This window comes from Lynx rufus, unplaced genomic scaffold, assembly GCF_022079265.1.
Source record: "Lynx rufus isolate CCGP_SWC_20201006 ecotype Redwood Valley unplaced genomic scaffold, mLynRuf1.p SCAF_5, whole genome shotgun sequence".
NCBI classification, from domain to species: Eukaryota; Metazoa; Chordata; class Mammalia; order Carnivora; family Felidae; genus Lynx; species Lynx rufus.
Genome location: NW_025814867.1, coordinates 153802507 through 153828115, shown reverse-complemented (window position 1 = coordinate 153828115; position 25609 = coordinate 153802507). Strand labels below are relative to the sequence as shown.

Here is a 25609-nt window from a genome sequence, read left to right as displayed (position 1 = left end):
GATTTACCATGTTGTGTTCCACTGATGTGTGAATGGCAAAGGATGTTTAACTGTACACTGTATTTATTGTGAGAAACGCTTGTATCAGCTAATATAAAATGAACATGTTCCACATGGAATTTGTAAACAATTACTAGGGGAGAAAATGTGGGAAGAAAATGTAGAGAATTTAAGAAAAAAGAAAGATTTGCTTACCTTAGAGCAGTGAATGCATGCAACTGTACTCCGTACTTCATTTGCATTGGAATGCATCCTAATAGGCCTTGGTAAGATTGGACACACTTCTCAAAATGTAAAGTTGACATTCCTTAGAACTGTATCAAATATTTTGAAAGAACCCAGCTTAAGTAATCGATGGGAGAGAATGGGAGAGGGTGTGTGTGTGTGTCTTAAAATGGCATTTATTTATGTGGTTTTGCAACGAAGATTCAATGAAATAACGGCCATAAAACTTCTCTGTAAACTGTTAAGCCTGTTCTGGTGTCTCATATAGTAAGTCAATGCCTACCAGGGTAAGACGCGGGTGGGATGGCATTTACGGATCCATATCGTAAACAGACTAAAGTGATTACCTTCCTTTGGGTGCAGATATAATGCTCCTGACCTTCCTCATGCTGAAAGACACAGGGCTTGAGAACACCCTAACTCCTGTAACATCCCTCCCATCTTACAGGCTATTGCCCAGTGTTTTCACTTCATACAGGCATTATTTGTTTAGAGTTACCCATGCACACCAGCCCCTTTGCTCAATATTCCGTTGGGCTCTCCTTTCTTCCTTGAGTATCTGGCCTTCCTGGGAGCACATCCCGGAGTCCCAGGAGAGTGAGTGTTATTGGCAAATTCTCTCTGTTCTCATCAATTCTGGGGTGTTGTCAGGTCTTTTTCTCCAAATATTGATGTCTGCCATTGATGTCCTGCTTCCTCTTTCTGGACTATAGCCATGTAGATCTCCAACATCTCTCTTCCAAGCCTCTTATACCTCTCATTCATATTAATGCTTCTTTTTCTCTTTAGGAAATATTTTGGGTAGTTTCTTTGGATTTATTTTACAGTACACTGATCCTAACTGTGTCTTATCTAAATATTTATATCAAGGATTACTTTTTATTTCTAAACATTCAATTTTCTTTATCTAATTTCTCTTTTCTGATGATGTCTTACCTCTTTTTCTTATTCTCGATTCAATTTTGTATTTCTGCAGACATTTCAGAAACACCTAATGAGTAATCTGTACCCTGTTATTCCACTGTCTGGGGTCTCTGTCGTTTCTTCTGACTCCTCTTACAGTAAATTGTTCTTTAATGTGTTCTGTGGTTTTGGATTGGGAGCTCAGGAGTGGAATGGAGGAGTGGGTTTCAACATCCCTGGTAGCTCAGTTCTCCAGGGAAGATTGACTTTTGCTTCTGGAAACTGGGCCACTCTGTGCTAATTTCTTGTCATGACGTTTCCTAGACCCTGCAGATAGTGTAAATCTAGCCCCCAAACCTGAGCAAGCATCATGCTGCGGTTAGACATGTTTCCTACCCAAAGCCCAGGTAGGAATAAGCAAGGGTATTTGCTAAGAATCGTGCTCTTCTAGTCTGCCCTTTTGGTGGGGGGGTGGGGGGTGGTGGTTAAGTTTCTGCAGAGGCTTCCTCACCTTGTATGGTACTAAAACCTTCTCCTTTCCTCGTTGTCCCCTGAGAGAGCAGATGTCCCATAACACCCACAGCATCAACAAGATCTTTGCTCTCGAGTCTTTGGTTCTCTCCTCATGTATAGGTCCCTAAGGATTTTCCTCATCTAACAGCTCCGCTGCCCATTTAAATGGATGTTCATAATATATAATATAATATAATATAATATAATATAATATAATATAATATAATATAAATCATATACTATATGTTATATATATGTCATGTTATATATGTATATTATATTGTATCATTATACTATATATTATATATGTTATGTTATAGTATATATGTTATATTGACCCACCATCTGTAGTTCCTTATACCTGCAAGCATTTCAAAATAATTAATATTTTACATCATCATAAAGGAGTCCTGCTACAACTCACATTTGACTTGTCGACCATATATTTTTTTTAACGTTTATTTACTTTCGAGACAGAGAGAGACAGAGCATGAACGGGGGAGGGTCAGAGAGAGAGAGGGAGACACAGAATCTGAAACAAGCTCCAGGCTCTGAGCCATCAGCGCAGAGCCCGACGCGGGGCTCAAACTCACCAGCCGTGAGATCATGACCTGAGCCGAAGTAGGACGCTTAACCGACTGAGCCACCCAGGTGCCCCGATTTGTCGACCGTATTAAACTATTTGAAAGAAAAACAGGAAAAGAAGATTCTAAATGATATGCCAATAGTGGGTGATGGGCAGGGAGGAGGGCACCTGTTGGGATGAGCACTGGGTGTTGTACAGAAACCAATTTGATAACAAATTGTGTTAAAAAAAAGTAAATAATATGCCATATTTTTATGGCAGAAATGACTGAAATGAACCCAAGGAGGGATTTTACCTCAGTATTTTAAAAGAAACGTCATTAGATGGTTGTTTAACAATTAAAAATAATAATGAAAAGGCTGGTCTGAGTGCAGTGGTGTTTACAATTGATCACAGGCAGTTACAGATTTCTTTGTTCCTTCTCCACTCACACTGCTTCACTAGACTAGCCTAAAATAATAATAATAGTAGCAATAATAATAATAATAATAATAAAGAAATATGTGTGGAATTGAGAATCCTGATTGCTTAGACTTTAAACTGAGAAGTAATCTGATAGGGCCCCATCAAAAAATAGAATTCTGCTGATCACTAGTTTCTATCAGAGCTCAAGAAAGAGTAAATGGGAATTGGTTAGAGGATAATAAAGTGGAAATCACGTGTCATTATGAGGAAGTATTAAGGTAGCAGAAATCCCACAGGCATTCACTGTTTTGTTTCTGAGAGTGCTTCCCACACGGTGTTTCCCAACACATATGGGTTCAGTCCTGTCCCCTAGGGCGAGCCTCTGGGGCTCATGTGGGTTCCGTCCTGTCCCCCAGGGCGAGCCTCTGGGGCTCGTGTGGGTTCCGTCCTGTCCCCCAGGGTGAGCCTCTGGGGCTCGTGTGGGTTCCATCCTGTCCCCCAGGGCGAGCCTCTGGGGCTCAGACAGGCCAGCAGGGGCACCAGGTATTCTCCAGGTAGTGCAGGGTGTGGGCAAGGAGTCCCCTTGCTACCCCAGTGCCTCTGCAAGGAGTGACACCTACACATGCTCACAGCGCGTCTCAGAAAGAGCCTCGTATGTTCTACAGTTGCCTTCAACTGAAGGCTCAGTATTTGGAAATCTTCGCAGAGACTTTAGGTCCTGGGTCCATTTTCCTTTTAATTGTTCCTAGCAGGTTACAAAACCCATTAAGAGTTGCTTTGAGATGAAAAATAAATAGGTTCTATTCCAGGGTTTATTCCTTTTCCAAGGCCTTATTTCATTTATCTTCGCCTGGGAGGTGGCCTAAGGAAAGGCGAACTAAAAGCTCCCTGTTAGGATCTAGAAGGCGACTACATTGCCACGGGTGTAATTAACGGGGCATGATATTGCTTTTAGGCAGTGATGTGCATTAACGTTTATCCAGTACCCTCCTGGCGTGACGGTAAGGGCTGGAGCCACCCTGAGCTCCTTGTTACCACTGAGAGCCCTGGGGGAAGGAAGCTCTGCTTTAAGGCAGCGAGGCTGGTATTGACAACAATACCCCATCGGCCCAGAGAGGACCCCCCCCCACCCCTTCCTGGCTGTGAGTCATGATAATCACTTATTTTCTATTCAGGCTTATTTCATGATTTGGAATAATGCAACCTCTCCTTTCTCGTAAAAGTTTATCCATTTAAAAATGTCTGCTATACTTTTGAAGGAAAGACATAACCTGATCCAAGGCTGCAGTAGATGCATCGTAAACCCAACAGCGTGAACTCTGACCCCGTCCTCCTCCATGGGCTCGGGAACACCCGTCCTCTCCACCAGAACTGTGGCCCACGGTGCGGCTCGTCAGGCCTTTCAAAAGTCACACGGCATTGCAGAGGACCCAGGAAAATTGAAAACACAGCCTCTCTCCCCAGTAATTACATATGTAGGAAGACACGTTAGTGAGACGTTGTCTGAGGAACTTTCTGTAAGAGCGGAATATTGACCTCGCCGAGGCCATTAAGTAGTGCGGTGGATGGATCCCTTCATTCACTGGACGTGTATTTAATGAGCAACTACTGTGTGTGTGTCTCGCGCTGTTCCCGGGCGCTGAGGCTACAACAATGAAAAGAATAAAACGGAAAGATACATGTCTCCACCGAGCTCAGTTGTAGTGGTTAGCCTGACTTAATATTTATACAATATGATTTCATGCTTACTTTCAAAAAGAATGAACTAGATTTCTCTGCGTTAACCTGGAGAAAACTTGAGAAGCATAATGTTGGGTGGAAAAAAGCAAGTTTTTCCATGATAAACAGTAGGCTGTTGATGCAAATTTGAAAAAGGAAAGAAGATACAGAACAATAGGTATCTGGTTCATGCATGTATGTGTGTGTAATGGAATAAAATCTGTGAACAGAGCACATACGCTAGATTCCTGATAACAGTGACTTTTGGGGAGAAAAAGATAGGGCAGGGGAGGGAACAAAGAGAAGAATTCATCTTTTTTCTGTAAAGTGTCATTTCTTTCATGAAAATAAATAAAGCAAATAGTAGTGCTAACTGATCAATTCTGAGCAGTGGGCACATAGAGGAGCATTTTATGTCTGTGTGGGTCGTTTAAATACTTCATTTACCCAAAAAGACGGAAGGAGGGTGAGGGACTGAGGACACAACGGGGGGGGGGGGGGCAAGTCAGAAGAAAATAAATCGTTGTGAGACCAGGACTTCCTCTAAAGGACTTGGTCCCTTGTAAACCAGGGACTCCTCGTCGTGAAGCTGAGCCCGCTGCCCCGTCTCTGCCCTGGGCTCGTGCTGCCCTCCGGCTTCCCCAGCAGCCGTCCGTCTTGCTGCCTGGCTTTGGCGACATCGTTTACATCTTCCCAGCTCTGCTCCCCGAAGCATCCCGTAGTCAGCCCACAATTTGACCTCTGCCTCGCTTGGGTTTACCTCTTGCCCCGTAATCTGAAAATCATCTACCGCTATTCTGGCGCCAACCCCCCGGCCGTCTGGAAGCCCTCCTGTACCCTTCATGACCTCACTGGTGTGACCACAAAGTTCCTCCACCGAGGGTCTGCCCTGTGCTTCCCCAGATCACCCATTGTGCTGCTCGCCTGGCCCTCTGTGAGTCCAGATTTCTCTGGCCATCCTTTTCTCCAAGGAACAATGTATATAACTCACCTCCTTGTAAGCATCACGCATACATAGTTCATCTCAAATTCTGGCCAGTCACGAACCACCTTTATGATTTCTGCAGTCACTGAATGTCATCTTCGCTATTATTTATCTAAGTAACTCATATTCTTTTAAGGCGATGTAATATAAAGCAAATGTGCGTTGCCGACTTTAAGTAGTATTATTAGCTGCGTGTGTGTTTTTGTGTATCACATACAAATATAGAGATAAATTTCACTCCTATGTGGAATGTAAGAAACAAAACAAATGAGCAAAGGAAAAAGAGAGAGAGAGAGAGAGGCAAACCAAGAAACAGACTCTTAACTATAGAGAACAATCTGATGGTCACCAGAGGGGAGGTGGGGGAGGGGAATGGGGGAACAGGTGATGGGGATCAAGGAGGGCACTTGTGATGAGCACCGGATGTTGTAAGGAAGTTATAAATCACTATATTCTCCCCCCAAACCAATATAACATTGTACAATGGCTACATTGGAGTTACAATTTAAAAACTTAATAAAAAATCTCAGATTAAAAAAATACAAAAAAACATATAGTGAAAGCGAAACAATGCTATTAAAATCTGGCCAGATACAATTGCTTTCCAGAGGCTCTTAGCCACTGGCTTACTTTTCCTATGTTAAAAAAAAAAAGAAAAAGAAAAAGAAAAAGGAGATCAGAAATTGTTGCAGGAGGAGCAGAGAGCATTCATGCCCACAAAACACCCCGAGAATCATGGCAGAGGAAAGCTGGGTGCACAGAGCTGGTGGGCAGGTCAGGGGAACCCTCCAGAGGCTTTCCCTTGTAGCTTTCCCAGCAGTGGTTCCTGTCCCACCCTGATTAATTACAGATACGTTATTTTTCAGTCTTCGTTTACCTCCACACGTATGTATATTCAGCTGGCACTATTTCACCCTGCTTTGTATGGTGGTGGGTTTTCTTTCCCTATAACAATGGGAATTTAGTCAAACAACAGCCTTTAGTCACGGGGTTGTCTTCAACCCCATTCGTAGCTCTGCGCGTCGTGGGCAATTGCTATGTGACTGTATCAGTAATGTTTTGTTAGAAAAGACCTTGCCAGGCAATGGGTTTCACGATCAGCTGGGTCTTGAGAAGCCAGTTGGGGAACTGAGTTAGCCTCACAGTGGAAGGCTCTGGGACATGGAGACTGGTGTTTTGGCTTCTACCCAATCCCAATGGGTCAGGCCACTTAAAACCAAGAGGGTCTGGGGGTGGGGGAGTGACACTAGGCGCTGTATCTGACACGATTTCTACCATTGTGTGGAGGGGGGAGCTTTGTAACTATGTTACCTGCATACAGATTTGCACAAAAGCTCAGTACACTCCTTGCAATTCCTGTAGACATCTTCGTGCATTGTCAAGAAACAGACATAATCCAAGACCTTCAAGTGATACAGCTTAGAAATGATATCAGCTGCCTCGTCTGCCACTGTTGCTGTAAATGCAGCCACGTTTGTGGCCTCTACACACTTGGCAGTCCGCATATGTGAAAGGAAGATGTCGAGAATCCCAAATATATGAAGTCTATTAGACTTGCCCAGAGGCGGGAAACCTAGTGGGAAAAAAACAACACAAACATTTTTTTTTTCTTGACTCGCTGTGAGAAGTACACAGTGAAAAATACGTTTTATAGTGGAACCCAGTGTGCACAGAAGCACGCATAGACACATGCATACACACAGACGTATACACACACATCCACAATCTTATATGGGCGCCTGTGAACTCCAACAAAGCTTTCCTAAAGTTCTTACGCCTCCTGTTTGTGATGCATGCCAATTCGTTCTGTCTACTCTATTTTATTTTTAAAAAACAAAGTTACAGTCCGTGAAATTGACTTCACAGCCCATTAATAGGTCACTGCCCACCATGGGAAGAACCATTACCCTGTAATATTAAGTGGCCACGACGTCGTGTCTATTTTCAGTTTTAACGGTTCCTATTTTTCTAAATTCTTTCTGGTAGCCATATGTCATATTCATGAGGCAGACCAACTCCATGATTAATTTTCACGGCATTTCAGCAGTAAGCCCAGGGACTCCAATTCCACTTGGGTCCATAGCACGGTTAGACCGCGTACGCACCATCAGCGCGGATCAAAGTGCCATGCTTTGTTCTTGCTGCTCTTTCTTTTCTTTCTGAACATGTTGCTTTTTAATGAGAACTGTATCACATACCCACAACTGCAGCGGATGATCAACATGAAATATGCATTCCCTTCAGCCTCAGAGTCAGAAATCTCGTGGGAAAGGGAATACGGTTGGTGCACTTCTCCAAATATGAGTTACACCCCATGGCATTCTTATTCTTCCCTTTCCCCACAGTCTATAAGGGGGCCACTTTGCATGCCCAGAAATCCAAAACAAGTCACCCACGAACAACCAGTGCCATGCCCCAAGGCTTCTTCTTCCCAGCAAAGGCTTTCCTCTGTGGCCATCCCATGCCCCTCTCCAGAACCTAGGAGTCGCCTTTGACCTCAGCCCAGCATCCAGGCCACGTTTGCATCTGGTCAATTCTATTTTCAAAACGTATCTTATTTCAGTCCCCTGAACATGCCATCATTTCCCTACCTCAGGACCTTTGCACATGTTTTTCCTGTCTTCCTTGTTCTCAGCCCTGCTCTCCCATCTACGATGTCTCTTCTGAAACCCGCCCCCCCTCCCCTGCCCTGCCTAAACAGCCGTTTTCTTCATGTGAATTCAACTTCCATGCCTTAATCCTCTTAAGAGCACTTACCACCTTTTGTAATTATTTTCTTGGTCTGTTTACTTGTTTTGATTCTCTCCCCGACCAAAATTTTTGCTCCTAGATGTCACGGCCCAAAACTGTTTCGTCCAGCATATAAATGAGTAAATACAATTTAAAGTTTTCTAAGCTTCTCTGTTGGCCCTTTATAAAAACCCTTAAAAGAATTCCTTTAAAAAAATCAAATTCTATTCTTTGTAAGGATTTATTCCTTTAAAATAACCAGGAATCTAACTAGAGGAAAGATTAATGGCATCCTGGAATATCTGCTCAAGAACGAAGATGTGATCATTAAGAGACTAAATAGGGTAATTAGGTATACAGTCAGAATGCAGGGTGCAGGCTGAAATTAGTAGTGTATAATTGAGCCTCATTTAACTGCAGGAGAATTTCACTGAGAGAATTTTATTTACATAAGAAAAATGTCTTAGTGAGATGGCTCTGCGAGAATTTAAACACATATATGCCGAATCACCCTGTCCTTCTCAAATCCAGCCCCGGGTCGCTAGCTTATTCTTCTCGCCCTGTGTGCAGAAGCGACGCCATCCTCTCTGGCCACGTGATTTCTTCCAGAGAGCCCAAGGTCCAGGCTGGAGCCTCACGACCCCTTGAACATCTTGGTGACGATTTTGTAAACCTAGCAGATCCTGACAATATGATGCCCTACGTCCTGCGCCTGTTTTGGGGGAAAATCCCAAATAAGTGTGTCATCAGTGTCCAAACAAGTATTTAATCCAGCCCTGTGCGAGGTGAAGGGGCACCGCAGGGGAAGAAAGGCAAACGTGGGGATTATCCTGCCTCAGAGAGGCTTCTGTCCTTGGGGGAGGCAGTGCCAACCCACATAAGACTAGACTTGAATGCACTTAGGTATGAAGTTCCGTGTTACCAAATGGGCCGGAATCAGGAGATCCGCTCCATCCTGGCTGAGATGTGGGGTTGGGTGTGCAGAGGGGAAGGATTACAAAGACCAGGGTAAACATTGAGAGCCCCCCTTCTGCTGTGACGCACGCGCAGATGTGATCCGATCGAAAACCATGCTAAACAGAAGGCCATCCTCCGACACATTTACTCCCAACATCAATATTATCCTGCATTTCTCTCCTTCCCCTCTGCCGTGCCGCTCAAATGAGTTTGGTCTACGCCTGCTGCGCCCATATGCTCGCCACCCACTGACACCTTCTTCAAAATAAATTTCAGCCGCACAAGTAATGCAGCAATAGAGTCTTCTTTAGACATTTTCAAGTACGTGAGACCGTGGGGCAAAGCCTATCGCTCTCCCTTCCCTTCCCCTCGTCCACAGGTGACTTCACAGGCAGCTATGGCTAACGTTTTGGTGGATGGCTTCTGACACCTTCCTCTCTGTCCGTTTACACCCACTGATTTATACACACATGCACACATTCCTGGCCTTTTGTACAGAACATCGTGTGTTGTTCTGTACTCACTTTATCGGACGTCTTGCAGATCTCAGCCTGCACTACGCATACATTTACCTTACTGTCTTTTCAATGGTTGCATAGTGTGGCTACACCCTAACTTGACTCACCCCCTGATTGGCATGTAGGTTTGTTGACGGTTTCTCATTTTCACTTTTTTAAAAATATTTTTAAAGTTGGTTAATTGATTTTGAGAGAGAGAGGGAGAGGTGGAGAGAGAGGGAGAGAGAGAATTCCAAGCAGGCTCTGTGATGTCAGCACAGAGCCCGACTCGGGGCTGGGTTCCGCGAACCGGGAGTTCGTGACCTGAGCCGAAATCAAGAATCAGCGGCTTAAGTGACTGCGCCACCCAGGCGCCCCGACGGCTTTTCATTTTTAAACAAGGCCTCCGTGCACTTCTTATGTGTACCTTGGTGTGTGTGCATGTATGAGTGTTTCCACGGGGTAGACTCCTTGAAGGGTCCAGCTGCTAGAGCAAATATGCAGTTATTTCTTACATTTGAAATATGCCACCAGAGTGCCTACCAAAAACCAAGACTTCACCAGTTCACCTCCTCCTCGTAGATACGCGTTCACCCGTGCAAATACGGGTGAAGACCAATATTATCAAATATTTTAATTTTTTTCTAGTTTCCTGCATAAAAAAAATTACATCGTGTTTTAATCTGCATTGATTTTGTACAGTTCTAAATGAATTCAGTTCAGAAATCAAAACGCAATCGATTTCATTAGTTAATTAATTAATTAATGCAATTAATTTCATTAATTAATGCAATTATTTTCATTCATTAATTAATGCAGTTAATTTCATTTGTGGAAGATGGAATATTTTGCAGTATCAAGCTGTTTGATGCTGGACTTTGATATGCTCTTTATTTCCCCAAGTATCATTCCGTTACACCCTTTGGTAATGATGTTTAGTGTTCTTAAAGTGTACTATATATATTACTCACTGCTTGTAGCTAGATATTTAATGTTTGTATTGATCTAGCAGGTGAGATACGTTATCAATATATTTTATTGCAGATTACAGCTATTCCTGAATTCCTTTTACTAGCAGGCACCTACACGGACACTCTTGTTTAACATCCCAATATTCTCCGGAAGGTATTACTGCCCCGTTACACGGAATAGGACACCGAGGCCCTTTTATGTGACATGGGTATTCTAGTTTATGCTGGAAGAGAGACTCAGAGCTGACGTGAAAGTCCTTTGTGAAAGTCCTCCCTGCCGTGGTTTTCATAATCCCACACCCTCCCGGGTCTCTGTCCCTCCTTCTCTGGGCTGTGTCTCGCTGGCCCTTTTCCTTCGCTCCCACACAGGGGGTCCTGGACACCAGTTCCCAAAAAGGGCTTCTTGACATGCAGAGCTTGATTCCCGCAGCTCTGTCCCCAGCTTGACTTGCATCACACAAGCAAAGTGACCCAGCACCTCCTCCCTAAAAGTAGACACCCCTGCCCAGCTTCTCTGCCTGCTGGTGCCACCACCCCCCACCCACCCATCGGGACCACAGATGGAGGGCTTGGAGCATTCTTCTCCCCAGTCAGGGCCTGTTGATTATTTAGTTTAAATGATTCTGGGCTTGTCACTTCTGTTCCATGGGCCCTGGTGCTGTGCTCTGCTCACTCACGGGGGCCGTGACCCAGTGCCAGGGAGCACGGCGCCTGAGCGTGTGAGCTCCCAGCCAGGACACCAGGGCATCACGCTGGTGGGATGTCAAAAGTTGTGTGAACACAGGCAAGCCACTTAATCTCTGTTCCTCACTTTTCTCATCTGCAAAGTGGGAATAATACCTGCCTCGTGAGGTCATTGTGAGAACAAAGTTTAGAGCAGAATGTTTAGAGCAGTGGTGGTTCTTCCTAGGCTTGTAATAGCTGTTGGCTCTGATTAGGATTAGTACGCATACCCAGATGTCTCTGTGTCTAAATTTCCACTTTTTTATGACAACTGTCACATTGGATTAGGGGTGCACCCTACTTCAGCCTGACCTCATCTTTTTTAAATTATTTTTTAAGTTTCATTTATTTATTTTGAGACAGACAGAGAGAGTGCATGAACAGGGGAGGGGCCAGGCGAGGGAGAGAGAGAATCCCAAGCAGGCTCCGTGCTGTCAGTATGGAGCCTGGTACGGGACTCAGACTTATGAACCGTGAGATCATGACCGGAGCCGAAATCAAGAGTCGGACACTTAACCAACTGAGCCACCCAGGCGCCCCTCAGTATGACCTCATCTTAACTAATTACACCTGTAACGAACCTATTTCCAAATAAGGTCACATTCTGAGGTCTTGGGGGTTAGGACTTAAGTTCTGAATTCTGGAGGGGACACACGTCGACCCATAACACCGGGGTAGAAGTCTTACCTTAAGGGCCTCCTCCTTTCCCTTATATGTGGCTTTCAACATAGTTTTCTTTGAAGAATCCTTTTTATCAGGCCACCCAGCTGCTCAAGAAATAACTGCCGCTCCTTCCCGCCTGCCTCTGATTACAACTTGGCCCCCACCCATCACGTCACAGAACAGACATACCTGAGACCCAGGTGAAGAGTTAGATTCTGTTCCAGTCTACATCTGGATTAAGAGAAAGTGATAACTTGAAGGTTACCATAGATTATATATATATATATATTTTTTTTTTCTGCTTCCACTTCTGTTTTAGTTAATGCTAATTCAAGTTTCAAACTAAAAGATGTGAGATACTCATTTAGAGGCTCATCTCGTTTCTAGCGCCATATACTTAGAACTTAGAGTTCAATCTTGCGCTTATTTCTTGGAGGCGGTTAGGAAAACGGCTCAGGACGAAGCTGTTTCATTACACAGTTGGCTGTCAATTGGAGGTGGCAGGCACAGCTGAGGAAAGTTTCATTGTGTTTTACTCTGCCACTTGGCATCTTATTAGAGGAACCATCTGTTCTTTTAATGACTATTAACTCAGTTCAGATTGCAATAGCAAAAGGAAAAAAAGAGGGAAAAAAAACCCTAAGATATATTTCTGACTAAGTGAAAAATCAGATACGCTTTAAAAAATCTTCCTGAAAATAGTGTCATCCCTACTGAAGATTTAACGGCCTGACTGCGTAGGAAAAAGCCAGAAAGCATAACGCAGGAGGAATTAACATCAAAATCCGAAAATATGCTCATTTTCATATAAGAATATATTATGGTTTCTCCTAGAGGGGGGAAATACTGGTTTTTATGTATTATACATGAGGAAGTTTCACGTTGAAACCTAGAAGGAGGTATTTCAGCTTGCTTTCTTGTTGCCCAGGCTTAAGAAGAGACATTCTGTATACACGTGGTGATAGACTGTTTGATCACCCATCTCTCGAACAAATATTTTCAGCTAGCATAGCTAGGCGCAGCTTGGTGTCATGGAGATGAAAAATTGAGCAAGACAAATCAAGTTTCTGCTACTCTGGTTGGAGGAGAGAAAAGCTAAGCCAACCTTAAATTCACAGAAGGCAGCCTCACGTTGATGTGATAAAATCAAGTCCCACGAGCATGAGTGATGAGGGGTAAGTTAACGCGGGCTGGCATTGTTGGAAAGTTGATTTAGAAACTGAGGCCAGAAAGATAAGAAGGGGCCAGCCAGGTAGAGATACAGGCTCAGGGCCCTTCCGGTGGAGCGACTAAGAGAACAGGGTGGCTGGTGCATGGTGGCAGAGGGAGAGAGGGGGCGAATGGCTTTTGGAAATATGATCAAAGCCTGAAGCATTGTAGGCCACCATGAACAATTCGGTCTACTGGGACCTGGTCAACACGAAACCATCTACCCAATCTACTGCGCTGCATGACCATGGACGCTGCGTGGGGAGCAGGCTGAAAGGAGCAGGAATGGAAACAGAGAAGGTGGGGAGCCCCAGACTGGGCTGTCTAGCAGAGACAGGGAAGTGGACCATTCTGGAATTTTTTTTTTTAATTTTTTTTTCAACGTTTATTTATTTTGGGGACAGAGAGAGACAGAGCATGAACGGGGGAGGGGCAGAGAGAGAGGGAGACACAGAATCGGAAACAGGCTCCAGGCTCTGAGCCATCAGCCCAGAGCCCGACGCGGGGCTCGAACTCACGGACCGCGAGATCGTGACCTGGCTGAAGTCGGATGCTTAACCGACTGCGCCACCCAGGCGCCCCTGGAATTTATTTTAGAAGTCAGAACGGAAGGGCCTTGTATTAGATGAGATACGAGAGGTGAGGAGTGGTTAATTTGGAAAACTTCAGAATATGCATCTTGTGTTCGGATACTGACAAATATACCGGCAAATATTCCTATTCAAATTACATTTTAATGATTATGGAGGAAGACCTCAAGCTTCCATGAACGTCCCAGTCCACTGCAAGAAGGATTTCTGAGCACAGTGTCTCTATTGCCCTTCCTCTCCCTACAGCCCCTCACTGGGACATAGGAAGCGACTCTGAGAGCCTTGTTCTGTTTCTCTGCACCTTGGTCGTACCCTGTGGTACATACAACCTGTCTCACAGGGGGTTGGGAAATGTTTTTCCTGTGGCGACACAGCTCCAAGTGGCAGAACTGTGACATAAAACTCAGCCATGTTGCTTCCACTTTGATGTTTTTCCTGATACATGAGGCTGCGTCACATAAGTTAGCGAATAAATGAACAATTAAATATTACGTTCATGTCCATGTGGGCTCTTCCCTGTCTGGCTCAGGCACGCCGATGGCCCTGGGCAGCTATGTGCATATCTTGTCGACTGACGACTGACCTATCAGAACAGAATAGCAAACATTACGCTTGCTTTTATAGATCCCCTACGTAATACATGGCTATCTGCTGGATGACGTCCTTGCGTTAATCTAAACTTCAACCCTGGAACAGAGAGGATACTATTCACCATCTGTCTTTAATAGACAAAGTTTAAAGAGGCTGAGTGTCTCGTCTGAGGTCACACAGCTGGAAAGTGACTTGGACAGGTCTGGAATTCAGATCCACTGGATTCGGGACTCCAGCTTTTTTTTTTTTTCCTCCACGATGAGAAGTCTTTCCAGGGGGTCAGCTTGTTTCACCTGGTACCAAGGAAAAGATCTTTTAACTTGATTGTAAGAATGAGAAAAAAAAAATGGCTGAGTAGACTGAACACGCAGGTTGGTAAAGGATGCTTGGACATATAATGTTAATTATTTATGTCCGAGTAATCCGCAAGGATATGTAGCAATACATAGGTCTGGTAATAATACACATTTCCTCCCTGGGTATTATCGGTAGTTACCTTCATGAAGGTGAGACGGGTTTCCCGATTACACTTCTCTCTCCCATCCTGTTTTCTCACCTTGTTGCCATGTGTCCAACCCTAAGACTGAAATCTCTTTCGATCGTAAGCGCCCTGAAGACAGGGGCCGTGTCTCCCTCCGTTTGGGACTCCCAGAGCCCAGGAGAGTGCTGGCACGAAGAACGGTGGACCATTTGGCTCCGGTCTTCCTAGAATCAGCTTGTATACGCTTTCTTCCGGAGGTCACGTATGCCTGCTTTCTGCAGCTCAGATCTTCAGCTACCCATAGTTGCACCAATGGGTTTCTAGAACTGTTGCTGTTTTAATTTCTGCCTCTGATGCTTTCACATAGAAAGCTCAAGAAGGCATTGTGTCTGAACCTCAGGAGCCGGTGCTGTCTGAGCCTACTCCGCCGTTCAGCACAGCAGCAGCGGGAGGAGTGTGGCCGTGGACTTACACCCTGAGTGTTCCTACGACACTCCCAGTTGTGCAGACATCCCATTTTCCTTGCTAGTCTTGTCTCTGGATAGAAATATCCTGCCAGGTGCTGTGCTGAGCTCGCGCAACTGGTACGAAGCTGTGGGTTTATGTTCACGGTGCTGACGTACAAGCTCATGTCAATAACGCTGGAGAACCGCACCAGCACTTACTCGTGACCCATTAACTCTTAGTTTCTGCCAAGTTCTAACAGCTGGGCTATGTCTGGTTTCTACCTTTCAGTGTACTGAATGCATCACTTTGTGAACGTATTGACGAGGATATTGACGGCAGAGAGAAGTAATGATTCTCAGTTTGCCCGGTTGCAAAGGAAGGAGCAGATAAACCGTTAGAACCAGGGGTTTAAACATCTGGGAACCGGTTAGTGCATGTTGAGAAGTCAACAGAGCTACTGAGACCCCCCTCTAATAACTCAGCAGCGCCCCTCCATAATTGATGTCCACAGTGGTGATCTGGAATCCAAACTCATTCACTATTGTTCAGTTGACCGACTGATTCGCGATGCGTTTGACATGACAAAAAGTATGCGCTATGTTTTAGAAATGTTTTAATCTAAAGCGCTAATAGCTTTCCAAGGGAGAGAAAACTACCTATAAAATTTTGGCTTTGCACAGTTGTATGCTACAGGACAGATGTGAGTAGTAAAGGGGTGTGTGTGTGTGTGTGTGTGTGTGTGCGTGCGTGGATGAGACAGAGACAGAGAGTTTGTGTGTGTGTGTGTGTGTGTGTGTGTGTGTAGTTTATGGACATCGGCATTTTGTATCTTGCTGTTGGAATATTTTAATAGAAGCACATTCTTCAATCCCATTTAGGGATGTGAATGAACCATTTATTCTGTATGACACAGAAGGCTCTGATGACGTAAGGCAGGAAGCGGTGTGCCTTGGCAAGTTAGGGAGCAGTTATGATTTCTTATCACCATGGAGACAAGACATCTGGGGCTCCAGAGACTCTGTGTGCTGCCCCTGAAAATGCCATGCATCTTGGGAGTTCTGACTGTTCCCCAGGACCCTGGGTCTTCAGGGCCTCTCTCTTAGTCAAAGGCTCCTGTTCTTTGTCTTTATTTTGTTTTAAAATGTCGATGGCCTTCGAAATGGGTTTCGATGAGAAATGAGGGGCGAGACGGAGATGGTTCAAATGACGTACAGTAATTAAGTCAATTCCCTCTTCTTGCGAACGTCTCAGGAAGGTTCAATACAAACAAGGTTCAAGTTCTTCTGAAACAACACGTCTGAACAGTCTTCTTTAGCATGCTAAGTGAGTAAAAAAAAAAAAAGCGAGATATTACAGGAGCAAGTGAGTGATTAAATTAAATGTGCCTGAAGAATGGAGCCCTCTCAGGAGTCAGCATGCTGAGTAATGAATGCACACTGCTGTGCGGCCCTTCCGCATTTTCTAGTACTCCTGAGCTGTGCTACCCAGAGTGCTCCCACTTACGTTTTACCACCGCTGATGGCCTGCCAATTCTAATGAAAATACCCTGTGTCAGAAAGGCGACAGGAATTATGTGCATTAGCTTTTGGTTCCTCTTTTCTGTCCACTGCTCAGTACTTAAAAGAGGCTCGATATTAAAACATTATGTAAGTATGCGAAATCTATTGCAAGAAAAACGTTTTGGCTATAAACAATGTCTCTTGGCAAGGAATGCTGGTGTGCGATGACATAGGAAAAGTGGTAAAATGTATTTTTAGCTGCTTTCCCTGGGGAGAGGGGAGGCTAAGGCAAAAATATCTAGAATGCAGAGCATTTGATTTTCTAGCTATTCTAATACATAGCGTATTGGTGGTATATTTTAAAATATGTAACTAAATAAAATTGTTTAAAAAGTGAATTTTTTACTTAAAGATTTCTATAGTGTTTTTTCGGTTAATTTGTGTCCTTTCATTTATTTTTATTTTTATTTTTTTAATGTTTATTTATTTTTTGAGAGACAGAGAGAGGCAGAGTGTGAGTGGGGGAGGGGCAGAGAGAGAGGGAGACACAGAATCTGAAACAGGCTCCAGGCTCTGAGCTGTCAGCACAGAGCCCGACGCGGGGCTCGAACTCAAGTGCTGTGTGATCAGGACCTGAGCCGAAGTCGGACGCCCAACCGACTGAGCCACCCGGGTGGCCCCAATTTGTGTCCTTGTAAAAAGCTTATTCTAGATTGGTATTTCTTTCATGATTTTTTTTTCTTACCCACACCCTTTTGAATTGCTCTTTCTTGCAGAAGAAATCATAAACCATTTTTATTTTATGTGAACAACTGATCGATGGATAAAGTGTAGTCCTTATAAGAAATTAAAGGGTTGTGGGCATTATGTTCAGAACTTAAATATTGGAGACTTAAAATTATTGCAGTCAAGACTCCTGGTCAATTCTGATTAAAGTAAACCAAAGGAAGTTTCAAATGAACATAGGACAACAAACAATAAAAGAAGGTGATTTTTTGGCATTTTTAGTCTTTTCCCAAAGAGACAAGATCACATTATCCCCCAAGTAGCCTTGCATCCAGTGGTGGAATATTCCATAGGAGGGTCTAACAGTGGCAGGGGAGTGGTATCCTCAGTCATTCCCCATGGGGGTGCCACAGCTCACTCTGGGGTTTACTGCTTTGCCCTTATTTGGCTTATCATCAGATTATAATTGAACAGTAAAAATTGTCTCCAGGTATTTACATTTTCAAAGGGAAAATTATCTCTATCCTTCTTAAAGCAGCACTGACATTTGATCTCTTAATGTGGATGGTTCGGTACAGGTAGAGCTGTACAGACAAACGTCTAGGGATGTAGAGAGTGCATCCCCCCAATGAAAAGTAGGGATTGATCATTGTTGGGGTAGCAGTTAAGTAACCCCAGAGTTTTCCAAGACACTGATTACAGGAGGAATTGATCTTAGTCTTAGAATCAAGGATCAGGTGTTGGCTGTTATTATGAGCAGGTTAAGGCAGTCCTTCCTGGGAAGTTTCCACAAACTTTATATTTTATGCATTATTGATTTATAATCTAACATTCATTATTTTTTTAAGTTTTATTTGTTTATTTTTGAGAGAGACAGAGAGAGTGAGTGGGGGAGGGGCAGAGAGAGAGGGAGGGAGAGAGAGAGAGAGAGAGAGAGACAGACAGACAGACAGACAGACAGAGAGAAAATCCCAAGCAGGCTCTGCACTGTCAGCACGGAGCCCGATGTGGGGCTGCAACTCACACGCCCTGAGATCATGACCTGAGCCGAAACTAAGAGTCGGACTCTTAACCGACTGAGCCACCCAGGTGCCCCTATAATCTAACATTTATAATTTATATATTTATTGATTTATAATCTAACATTTGTGTGTTTAACTGAAACACTTCAACCAGAGACAGAAGTTCATACATATATGAGGTAGAAATTTACTAGACAAAGTTAATACTCCTTTGATGTGTCACATTCTAAGAGAAAAGTGGTCAGCAAGGAAAATCTGCTAAATTAGCTCCACAGCAATTATATGCCGGGTTTGTTGCTCAAAATATAAATATGTGTGGGACGCCTGGGGGGCTCAGTCGGTTAAGCATCTGACTTCGGCTCAGGCCATGATCTCACGGCTTATGGGTTCGAGCCCCACATCAGGCTCTGTCCTGACAGATTGGAGCTTGGAGCCCGCTTTGGATTCTGTGTCTCCCTCTCTCTCTGCTCCCCACCCCACTGCCCCCCCCACCACTTGAACTCTGTGTCTGTCTCTCTCAAAAATAAATACACATTAAAAAGTTCTTTTAAAAAAAGATAAACATTTGACCTAAAAACTTAATTCATGAGATGTGATTTTCTAAGCATATATTTAACGTTTAGCATACTTACTAAAAACTCCTAATTTAGGGTAATTGAAAAGTTAAAATAGCTTGGACCCTTAAGGTAACCGACACACTCCTATCATTAGCCTTTGTTTCAGGTTCTTTCAGTTGCGGGGGTGGGGGTTTGAAAAAATTCCACGTCTTTGTTTATGTGGTTGGCTTGCTTTTGTTCTATGTTAATTGCGTAATCATTCTCTTCTATTTCAGGATCTAGATTTCTCATCACATCCACGGGAGCCTTGTATATTAAAGATGTACAGAATGAAGATGGGTTGTATAACTACCGCTGTATCACGCGGCATAGATACACCGGGGAGACCAGGCAGAGTAACAGCGCTAGACTGTTTGTATCAGGTAAACACCCATCCAGCCCGTGTTTCCTATTTCCGTTACACCTTCGTTAGTGCTCTGAGCTAAGTCAACCGAACTTGTAGGACTCATGACTCAAACAAAGGCTTCTTTTGTTTTTTCTTCCAAAACAGTTTAGCAACCAAAGGTTTGCCAATGCTGAACGCTACAAATATAGGTATTCTGAGTGAAGTCATCTCGGGTTTTCCCAAATTCCACACTCCTTTGAGCCAACATGGCTTCTGTTTTGAAGGGAACGCCTCCTTGCCCTGGATGTGTGTGTTCCGTCCAGCAGCACCTTGAGGCTGCCTATGACACAGAGCTCCGAGGGAGAAGAGCGGGGACCCAGGGACACACCTCTTGTTCCCCATATTCCGTCTAACAATATTGGGGAAACTGCCCACATCTCAAGTTAAAGGGCTAGACGCTCCCTCCCACCTCCTGCCAGGATTATTGTCCAACGGAGGAAACCCGAGGGCAGTTGATTCCACTCTTGTAAATACGCCAGCTTTGTGCCTTCCTTTATGGGATTTATACTTGGAGAAAATATCAGCCGCTTGCATCATCGTCACAACTGGCTCGTCACTGGCCCACCTGTCCCACAAGTAAGCAATCCGCTCACGCGGCGATATGCCAGCTCTTCACGGAGCGGTTTGGAATGTGAGATGTCCCTCTTGGTCCTAGAAATGTAGCGTGGAGTATGTGACATTTGCCCTTGGCGGCTTGAGAAGGTAAAACCGTTCCCCGAAGTGACCCTCTTTGACCTATTTGTAGTGATACCTGTTTGAGGGAGAAGCGATGGAAAGCTGTTGACCGTTGGGGTAATGAAAAACATTTTGCCCGAACACCCCCTTACCGCACTTCTTCTCTATCTTGGTTCCTGTTCCACGTTCACGTCCTTACGATAGCCAGAGACCACGCGCGCTCTCAGGGGCTGTGCAAACACAAGTCAGAATTCAGCCGTCTCCCCTCTGCCCAGGGAGACATTTTTTCTTTACCTGTTGACATGGAAAAGAGATTTATTTATTTATTTTTTTTTTTGCAAATTTTTTTTTCAACGTTTATTTATTTTTGGGACAGAGAGAGACAGAGCATGAACGGGGGAGGGGCAGAGAGAGAGGGAGACACAGAATCGGAAACAGGCTCCAGGCTCTGAGCCATCAGCCCAGAGCCCGACGCGGGGCTCGAACTCATGCACCGCGAGATCGTGACCTGGCTGAAGTCGGACGCTTAACCGACTGCGCCACCCAGGCGCCCCTGAAAAGAGATTTATTTTATCCCTTGTTTCATAGTGCTGTGTTTTTGTCTCTGTAAGGGCAAGACGATCAGTACACTAAAATTACACTGCGTTAAAAAGAAAGAAAACCCGGACAAAAGCGAATGAACGAGAAAGCGAATGGCATCTGTGATCGTAGTCCACGGTGGCTTTAATGACAGCACAGTGTCCTACTGGCTCAGAATATCCTAGGAAAGGTCTTGTGTGCAGTGAGGAGAACATGGTAACAGTATTGGGACAGGAAAGGAGAAGGATGGAGGGGTGGATCTGGGTACAAGATTAAATTGAGTTTTAGCAAAAGAAGCAATACACATTTCTCCATCCAAAAAAAGTGAATGAAGTGATGAGAATCTGGGAGCCCATCTTTCTTGGAAGAGAAGACTGAAAAAAAATCTGAAAAAAAGAGAAAACCAGGAAAAGGAAGAAAGAGAGAGAGAGAGAGAGAGAGAGAGAGAGAGAATCCTGAAAGGTGGAACTGTTTATCTCTACTCTAAATTATTAAGTACTTATTTTCAAATTCGACTCTCAGGGATCAAGAGGCAGATTTACTTTTCTTAATCCCAAGTTTGTTATTGTTGTTGTTTTGTTTCATTTCATAGAACATTCTGCTGATGCTTTAAACGTTGACAGCAGGGCCCATGAGCATTTGGTCACCATGGAAGTGAGGGGGGCCATGAGGCTGTCCAGCAAGCATTTGTGACGGGAAGTGAGGTGCTTCTGGGCACAATCTGTGGGGGAATGTCCCACACTAAGACACTGAGCATTTGGGGTTAGAGGTGTAGCTGTGGGGTCAAGTGAGTCAAGTGTCATGGAAAGGCACTTGAGAGAGTCTACTGTGTGTGGAACATAACTGCTAGGACTTTTGTCACAGAAACATTAATAACACAGTTGAGGGGGGGGGAATTGTTAATGCTAGAAAATGAGACCATGAACGCTGAGTGAGGATGACTATTCTAGAAATCTAAGCCCTGGGGGAGCCTGGGTGGCTCAGTTGGTTAAGCATCTGACTCTCCGTTTCAGCTCAGGTTATAATCTCACAGTCGTGGGATTGAGCCCTGCATCAGGCTCTGCACTGACCGTATGGAGCCTGCTTGGTATATTCTCATTCTCTCTCTCTCTCTCTCTCTCTCTCTCTCTCTCTCTCTCTCTCCCCAAAATAAATAAACTTTTAAAAGATGTTTATTTATTTATTCTGGGGAGAGAGAGAATGTAAGCAGGGGAGGGTCAGAGAGAAATGGAGAGAGAGAGACTTCCAAGGAGATTCTGCAACATCAGCACAGAGCCCAATGCAGGGCTCAAACCCACAAACCATGAGATCATGATCTGAGCCAAAAACCGAGAGCCTGACACTTTACCACCTGAGCCACCCAGGGGGCTCCAATAAATAAACATTTCTTTAAAAAAGAAATATTAGCTCCGAAGGAAAAAGAAAAATCAATTTTACTTTAGATTTAAATGCATTTAAAAATGCACACATGGGGTTTGGGTCATGTGGGTAGCAAGGTTTTTAATGATCTCAAACTCACCCTGAAACTAAAACGGACGAACTATGATGACAGAGGAAAAAGCACGTGGACGAGACCTTCGGCAGCACCCAGTGGAACGTGGACATGAGTGGGTGTGGATGAAGTGTGGACAGCAGTAGGGGCACGGGAACAAAGCAGTGTCACAGAAGTGGCGGGAGGCGAGGTGGGGAAGACCTGCGAGGACTCCACAGTCGCAGATCGGCAAAATAGTCAGCAAACAGTTCTCTCCAAAGCAGAGGGCCAGCCCTTGGGTGGGCCCCTGGGGCAATGGGTGTAGGAGTATTCACGGCACTCAGATAGACCTACCCGAGTTTTGAGTTGAAGACGAGTGTGGAAGGACCATGAGAGTAGTCTGTGGTGATTGCATCGCTCAGTGGTGGCCCAGCTCCTTGAAGACCTCACAGGTGTTCATTCAGCAAATACTCCTTTCAGACTCCTTTCAGAAGAACAGGAAGTCACCCTGATGGAAACTGCTGGGTTTAGCAGTAAAATGGAGTCAGAGTGACTCAGCATTACTAAAGGTGACAGAGAGAGAAGGCTCAGGGGAAGGCCTGGAGGAAGCCCATCCTCTAAAATACTATAATGGGGTGCTCTCTAGACCCTAGTGTCCTTTAAAGATCCCCAAAAAAGGGACCATGGCTCCTTAGAAGAATGGTGGATTGCAGTGTCTGGGACAGGAAATGGATAAGATGAACCTGAAACATTAAGATTGTCAAAACGAGACAGGGGACATCTTCTGAAGGCATTCTCGTTGGCCCAAAGTGTGATGAGTTTAATTTCAGAAATAACCGATGGCACGTGATTGGTGACCATTAAACATTTTAAAATCTTTTGAGTTCATTACGAATATGCACACGTACACACATATGCAGTAAAACCTTGGTTTGCAAGCATAATTTGTTCTGGAAACATGGTTGTAATCCAAAGCACTTGTATCTGAAAGCGAATTTCCCCATAAGAAGTGCTGGAGTCTCAGATGATTCGTTCCACAACCCAAAAATATTCATATAAAAATGATTACAGGGCTGTACTATAATACAAAATAATAAAGACAATATAAAATAGGGGCGCCCAGGTGGCTCAGTCGGTTAAGCGTCTTGACTCTTCATTTCAGGTCAGGTCATGATCTTGTGGTTTGTGAGTTCCAGCTCCTCATCGGGCTCTGTGCAGGTAGCGTGGAGCCTGCTTGGGATTCTCTGTCTCCTTCTCTCTCTGCCCCTTCCCCCCTCATGCTCTCTCTCTCTCAAAAATAAATAAATAAACATTAAAAATATATTTTAAAAAAAGGAAATACAAAATATAAAGAAAAATAAACAAATTAACCTACACTTACCTTTGAAAACCTTCATGGCTGGTGTGAGGGAGACAAGAGAAAGGAAGTTTATTGTGTAGGACGACTTTCACTATCACTAACAGAATCACTGCTGCCTATTAGCTCAATGGAATCTTTTTCTTTTTGTGCAACTTTAACAAAGAACGTATCCAATGACACTTGCTTTTGCTTCCTTTTGAGGATTTCGCAGAAATGTGACATTGCATTGTCGTTAAACAGATTCATTGCTTGCACTGCTACAGCCTTGCTTGGGTGGTGCTTTTCTACAAAATCTTGCACCGTTTCCCACATTTTACACATCTCCCTGATCTCATCTGAACTGAGGGATTCCTCTGCCTTTTTCTCCTCCTCTGCAGATGAGATGCAGACATAGGCTTCTTACAAAATCTTGCAATTTTGGCCACTCACATACCTCACTCATACTTCTTGATCATTTCCTTCTTAACTTCCACCATAATCATCTCCTTCTTGTTACCCCTTTTCTTTTCAACCTTTGTTTGCATGGGGGCCATTGTATATGCTCACACACATGTTGACTACAGTACAGTATTAATAAACTTGTTATATGCTGTATTTAATGTAGCTGGCAATAAGGCAGCAGAGGAAAGGGTCTATATCTGCAGGCAACCTGAGCTAGAATGAAGCAAAGCATCCCTAGCTTACTCTTGTACAGAAAAGTAAAGGGCTGTCCAGAGGTGCTTTGAAGTGATAAAAAATACACCAGTGCCAGTTGTGGGCACCTTCCAACGTTCTGAAAAATCACTGATTTCTGCCAAGCACCACGGCCTAAAGTCAAGCATCTGAGCATGGGAGACGATCACCCACAATCCTGCAGAGAGAGAGAGAGAGAGAGAGGGAGAGAGAAGAAGAAGAAGAAGAAGAAGAAGAAGAAGAAGAAGAAGAAGAAGAAGAAGGAGGAGGAGAAGGGAAGAACCATTGGCTCAGTTGTGATCACATGACATTCAGCATCACCTACTGCTCGTATTACAAACATCGCTCATTTATCAAGTTAAAGTTTATTAGAAATATTTGCTCATCTTGCAGAATACTTGCAGAACAAGTTACTCACAATCCAAGGTTTTACTGTACTTGCATACTTAAGTTCATATATATACTTGGATACATGCACCCATATCTATTTAATGACAACAAAAGCAGCAATAGGAATCTCATTGGTCTACACAGAGGAAATTAGGGCATCACCACTTGGTTTTGGTAAGTGGTAGTTTAAAGAGAATCACAATTCTCCTGTCTTACCTATGACTACTGTATTTCAAAATGACCAAAGAATCCTAGTTCAGGAAGGATAGTTCTTATCTGCCAAATAATCACATCTACTGAAGTTGAAGGAAATATGACAATTAGAAAATCATTTAAACTCCTAATGAAATAGTCCAGATAAACTTTATTACCTGAACTTGCTGATGAACTTAGCATGACCAAAGATGAGAAAGCCACACATGATATGGGTGCAAAGAGAGAGAGGTTGGGTGGCACATGGGTGGCTCAGTCGGTTAAGCATCTGACTCTTCACTTGGGCTCAAGTCATGATCTCACAGTTTGTGGGTTCGAGACTCACACCGGGCTCTGTGCAACAGCGTAGACACTGCTTTGGATTCTCTGTCTCTCTCTCTCCCTCTCATGTGTTTGCTCGCTCTCTCTCTCTCAAAATAAATTTAAAACAAAAGAAATAAAGAGGCTGAACCTGATCTAATCATATCATTAGAACTAAATTCCAGTTTATGAGGAAAATGGCCACAGAGGAACCCATTGAACATTCAGAATTTGGGATTTGCTGCAAAACAGCCCACTGGCTTCTTCAGTAAGTTGAAGACATGAGAGAGAAAAGAAGGAGGACCTTCTCTGGATTAAAAGAGAATCAAGAGACATAGCTGTTAACCATAGAACAATCCAGACTTAATCAGATCAATTGTAAATAATAATAATAGTTAATAATGATGTGTTTTTAGCCCCTTGGGTAAAAATGAATTTGGAATAGATACTAAATGGTACCAAGAGGTTATTATTACTATTGTGTGTTACCGACCTTGTGGTTTTA

General features: G+C 43.9%; 1 protein-coding gene across 1 annotated transcript in view; it reads left to right on the top strand.

Moving 5' to 3' along the window:
* DSCAM (DS cell adhesion molecule) overlaps positions 1-25609 on the top strand; it is a 628479-nt gene that overhangs the window by 298646 nt on the left and 304224 nt on the right. The window contains exon 4 of the mRNA XM_047100488.1: positions 19275-19421. Coding sequence (XP_046956444.1) covers positions 19275-19421 — 147 coding nt within the window. The remainder of the gene's footprint in view (positions 1-19274; positions 19422-25609) is intronic.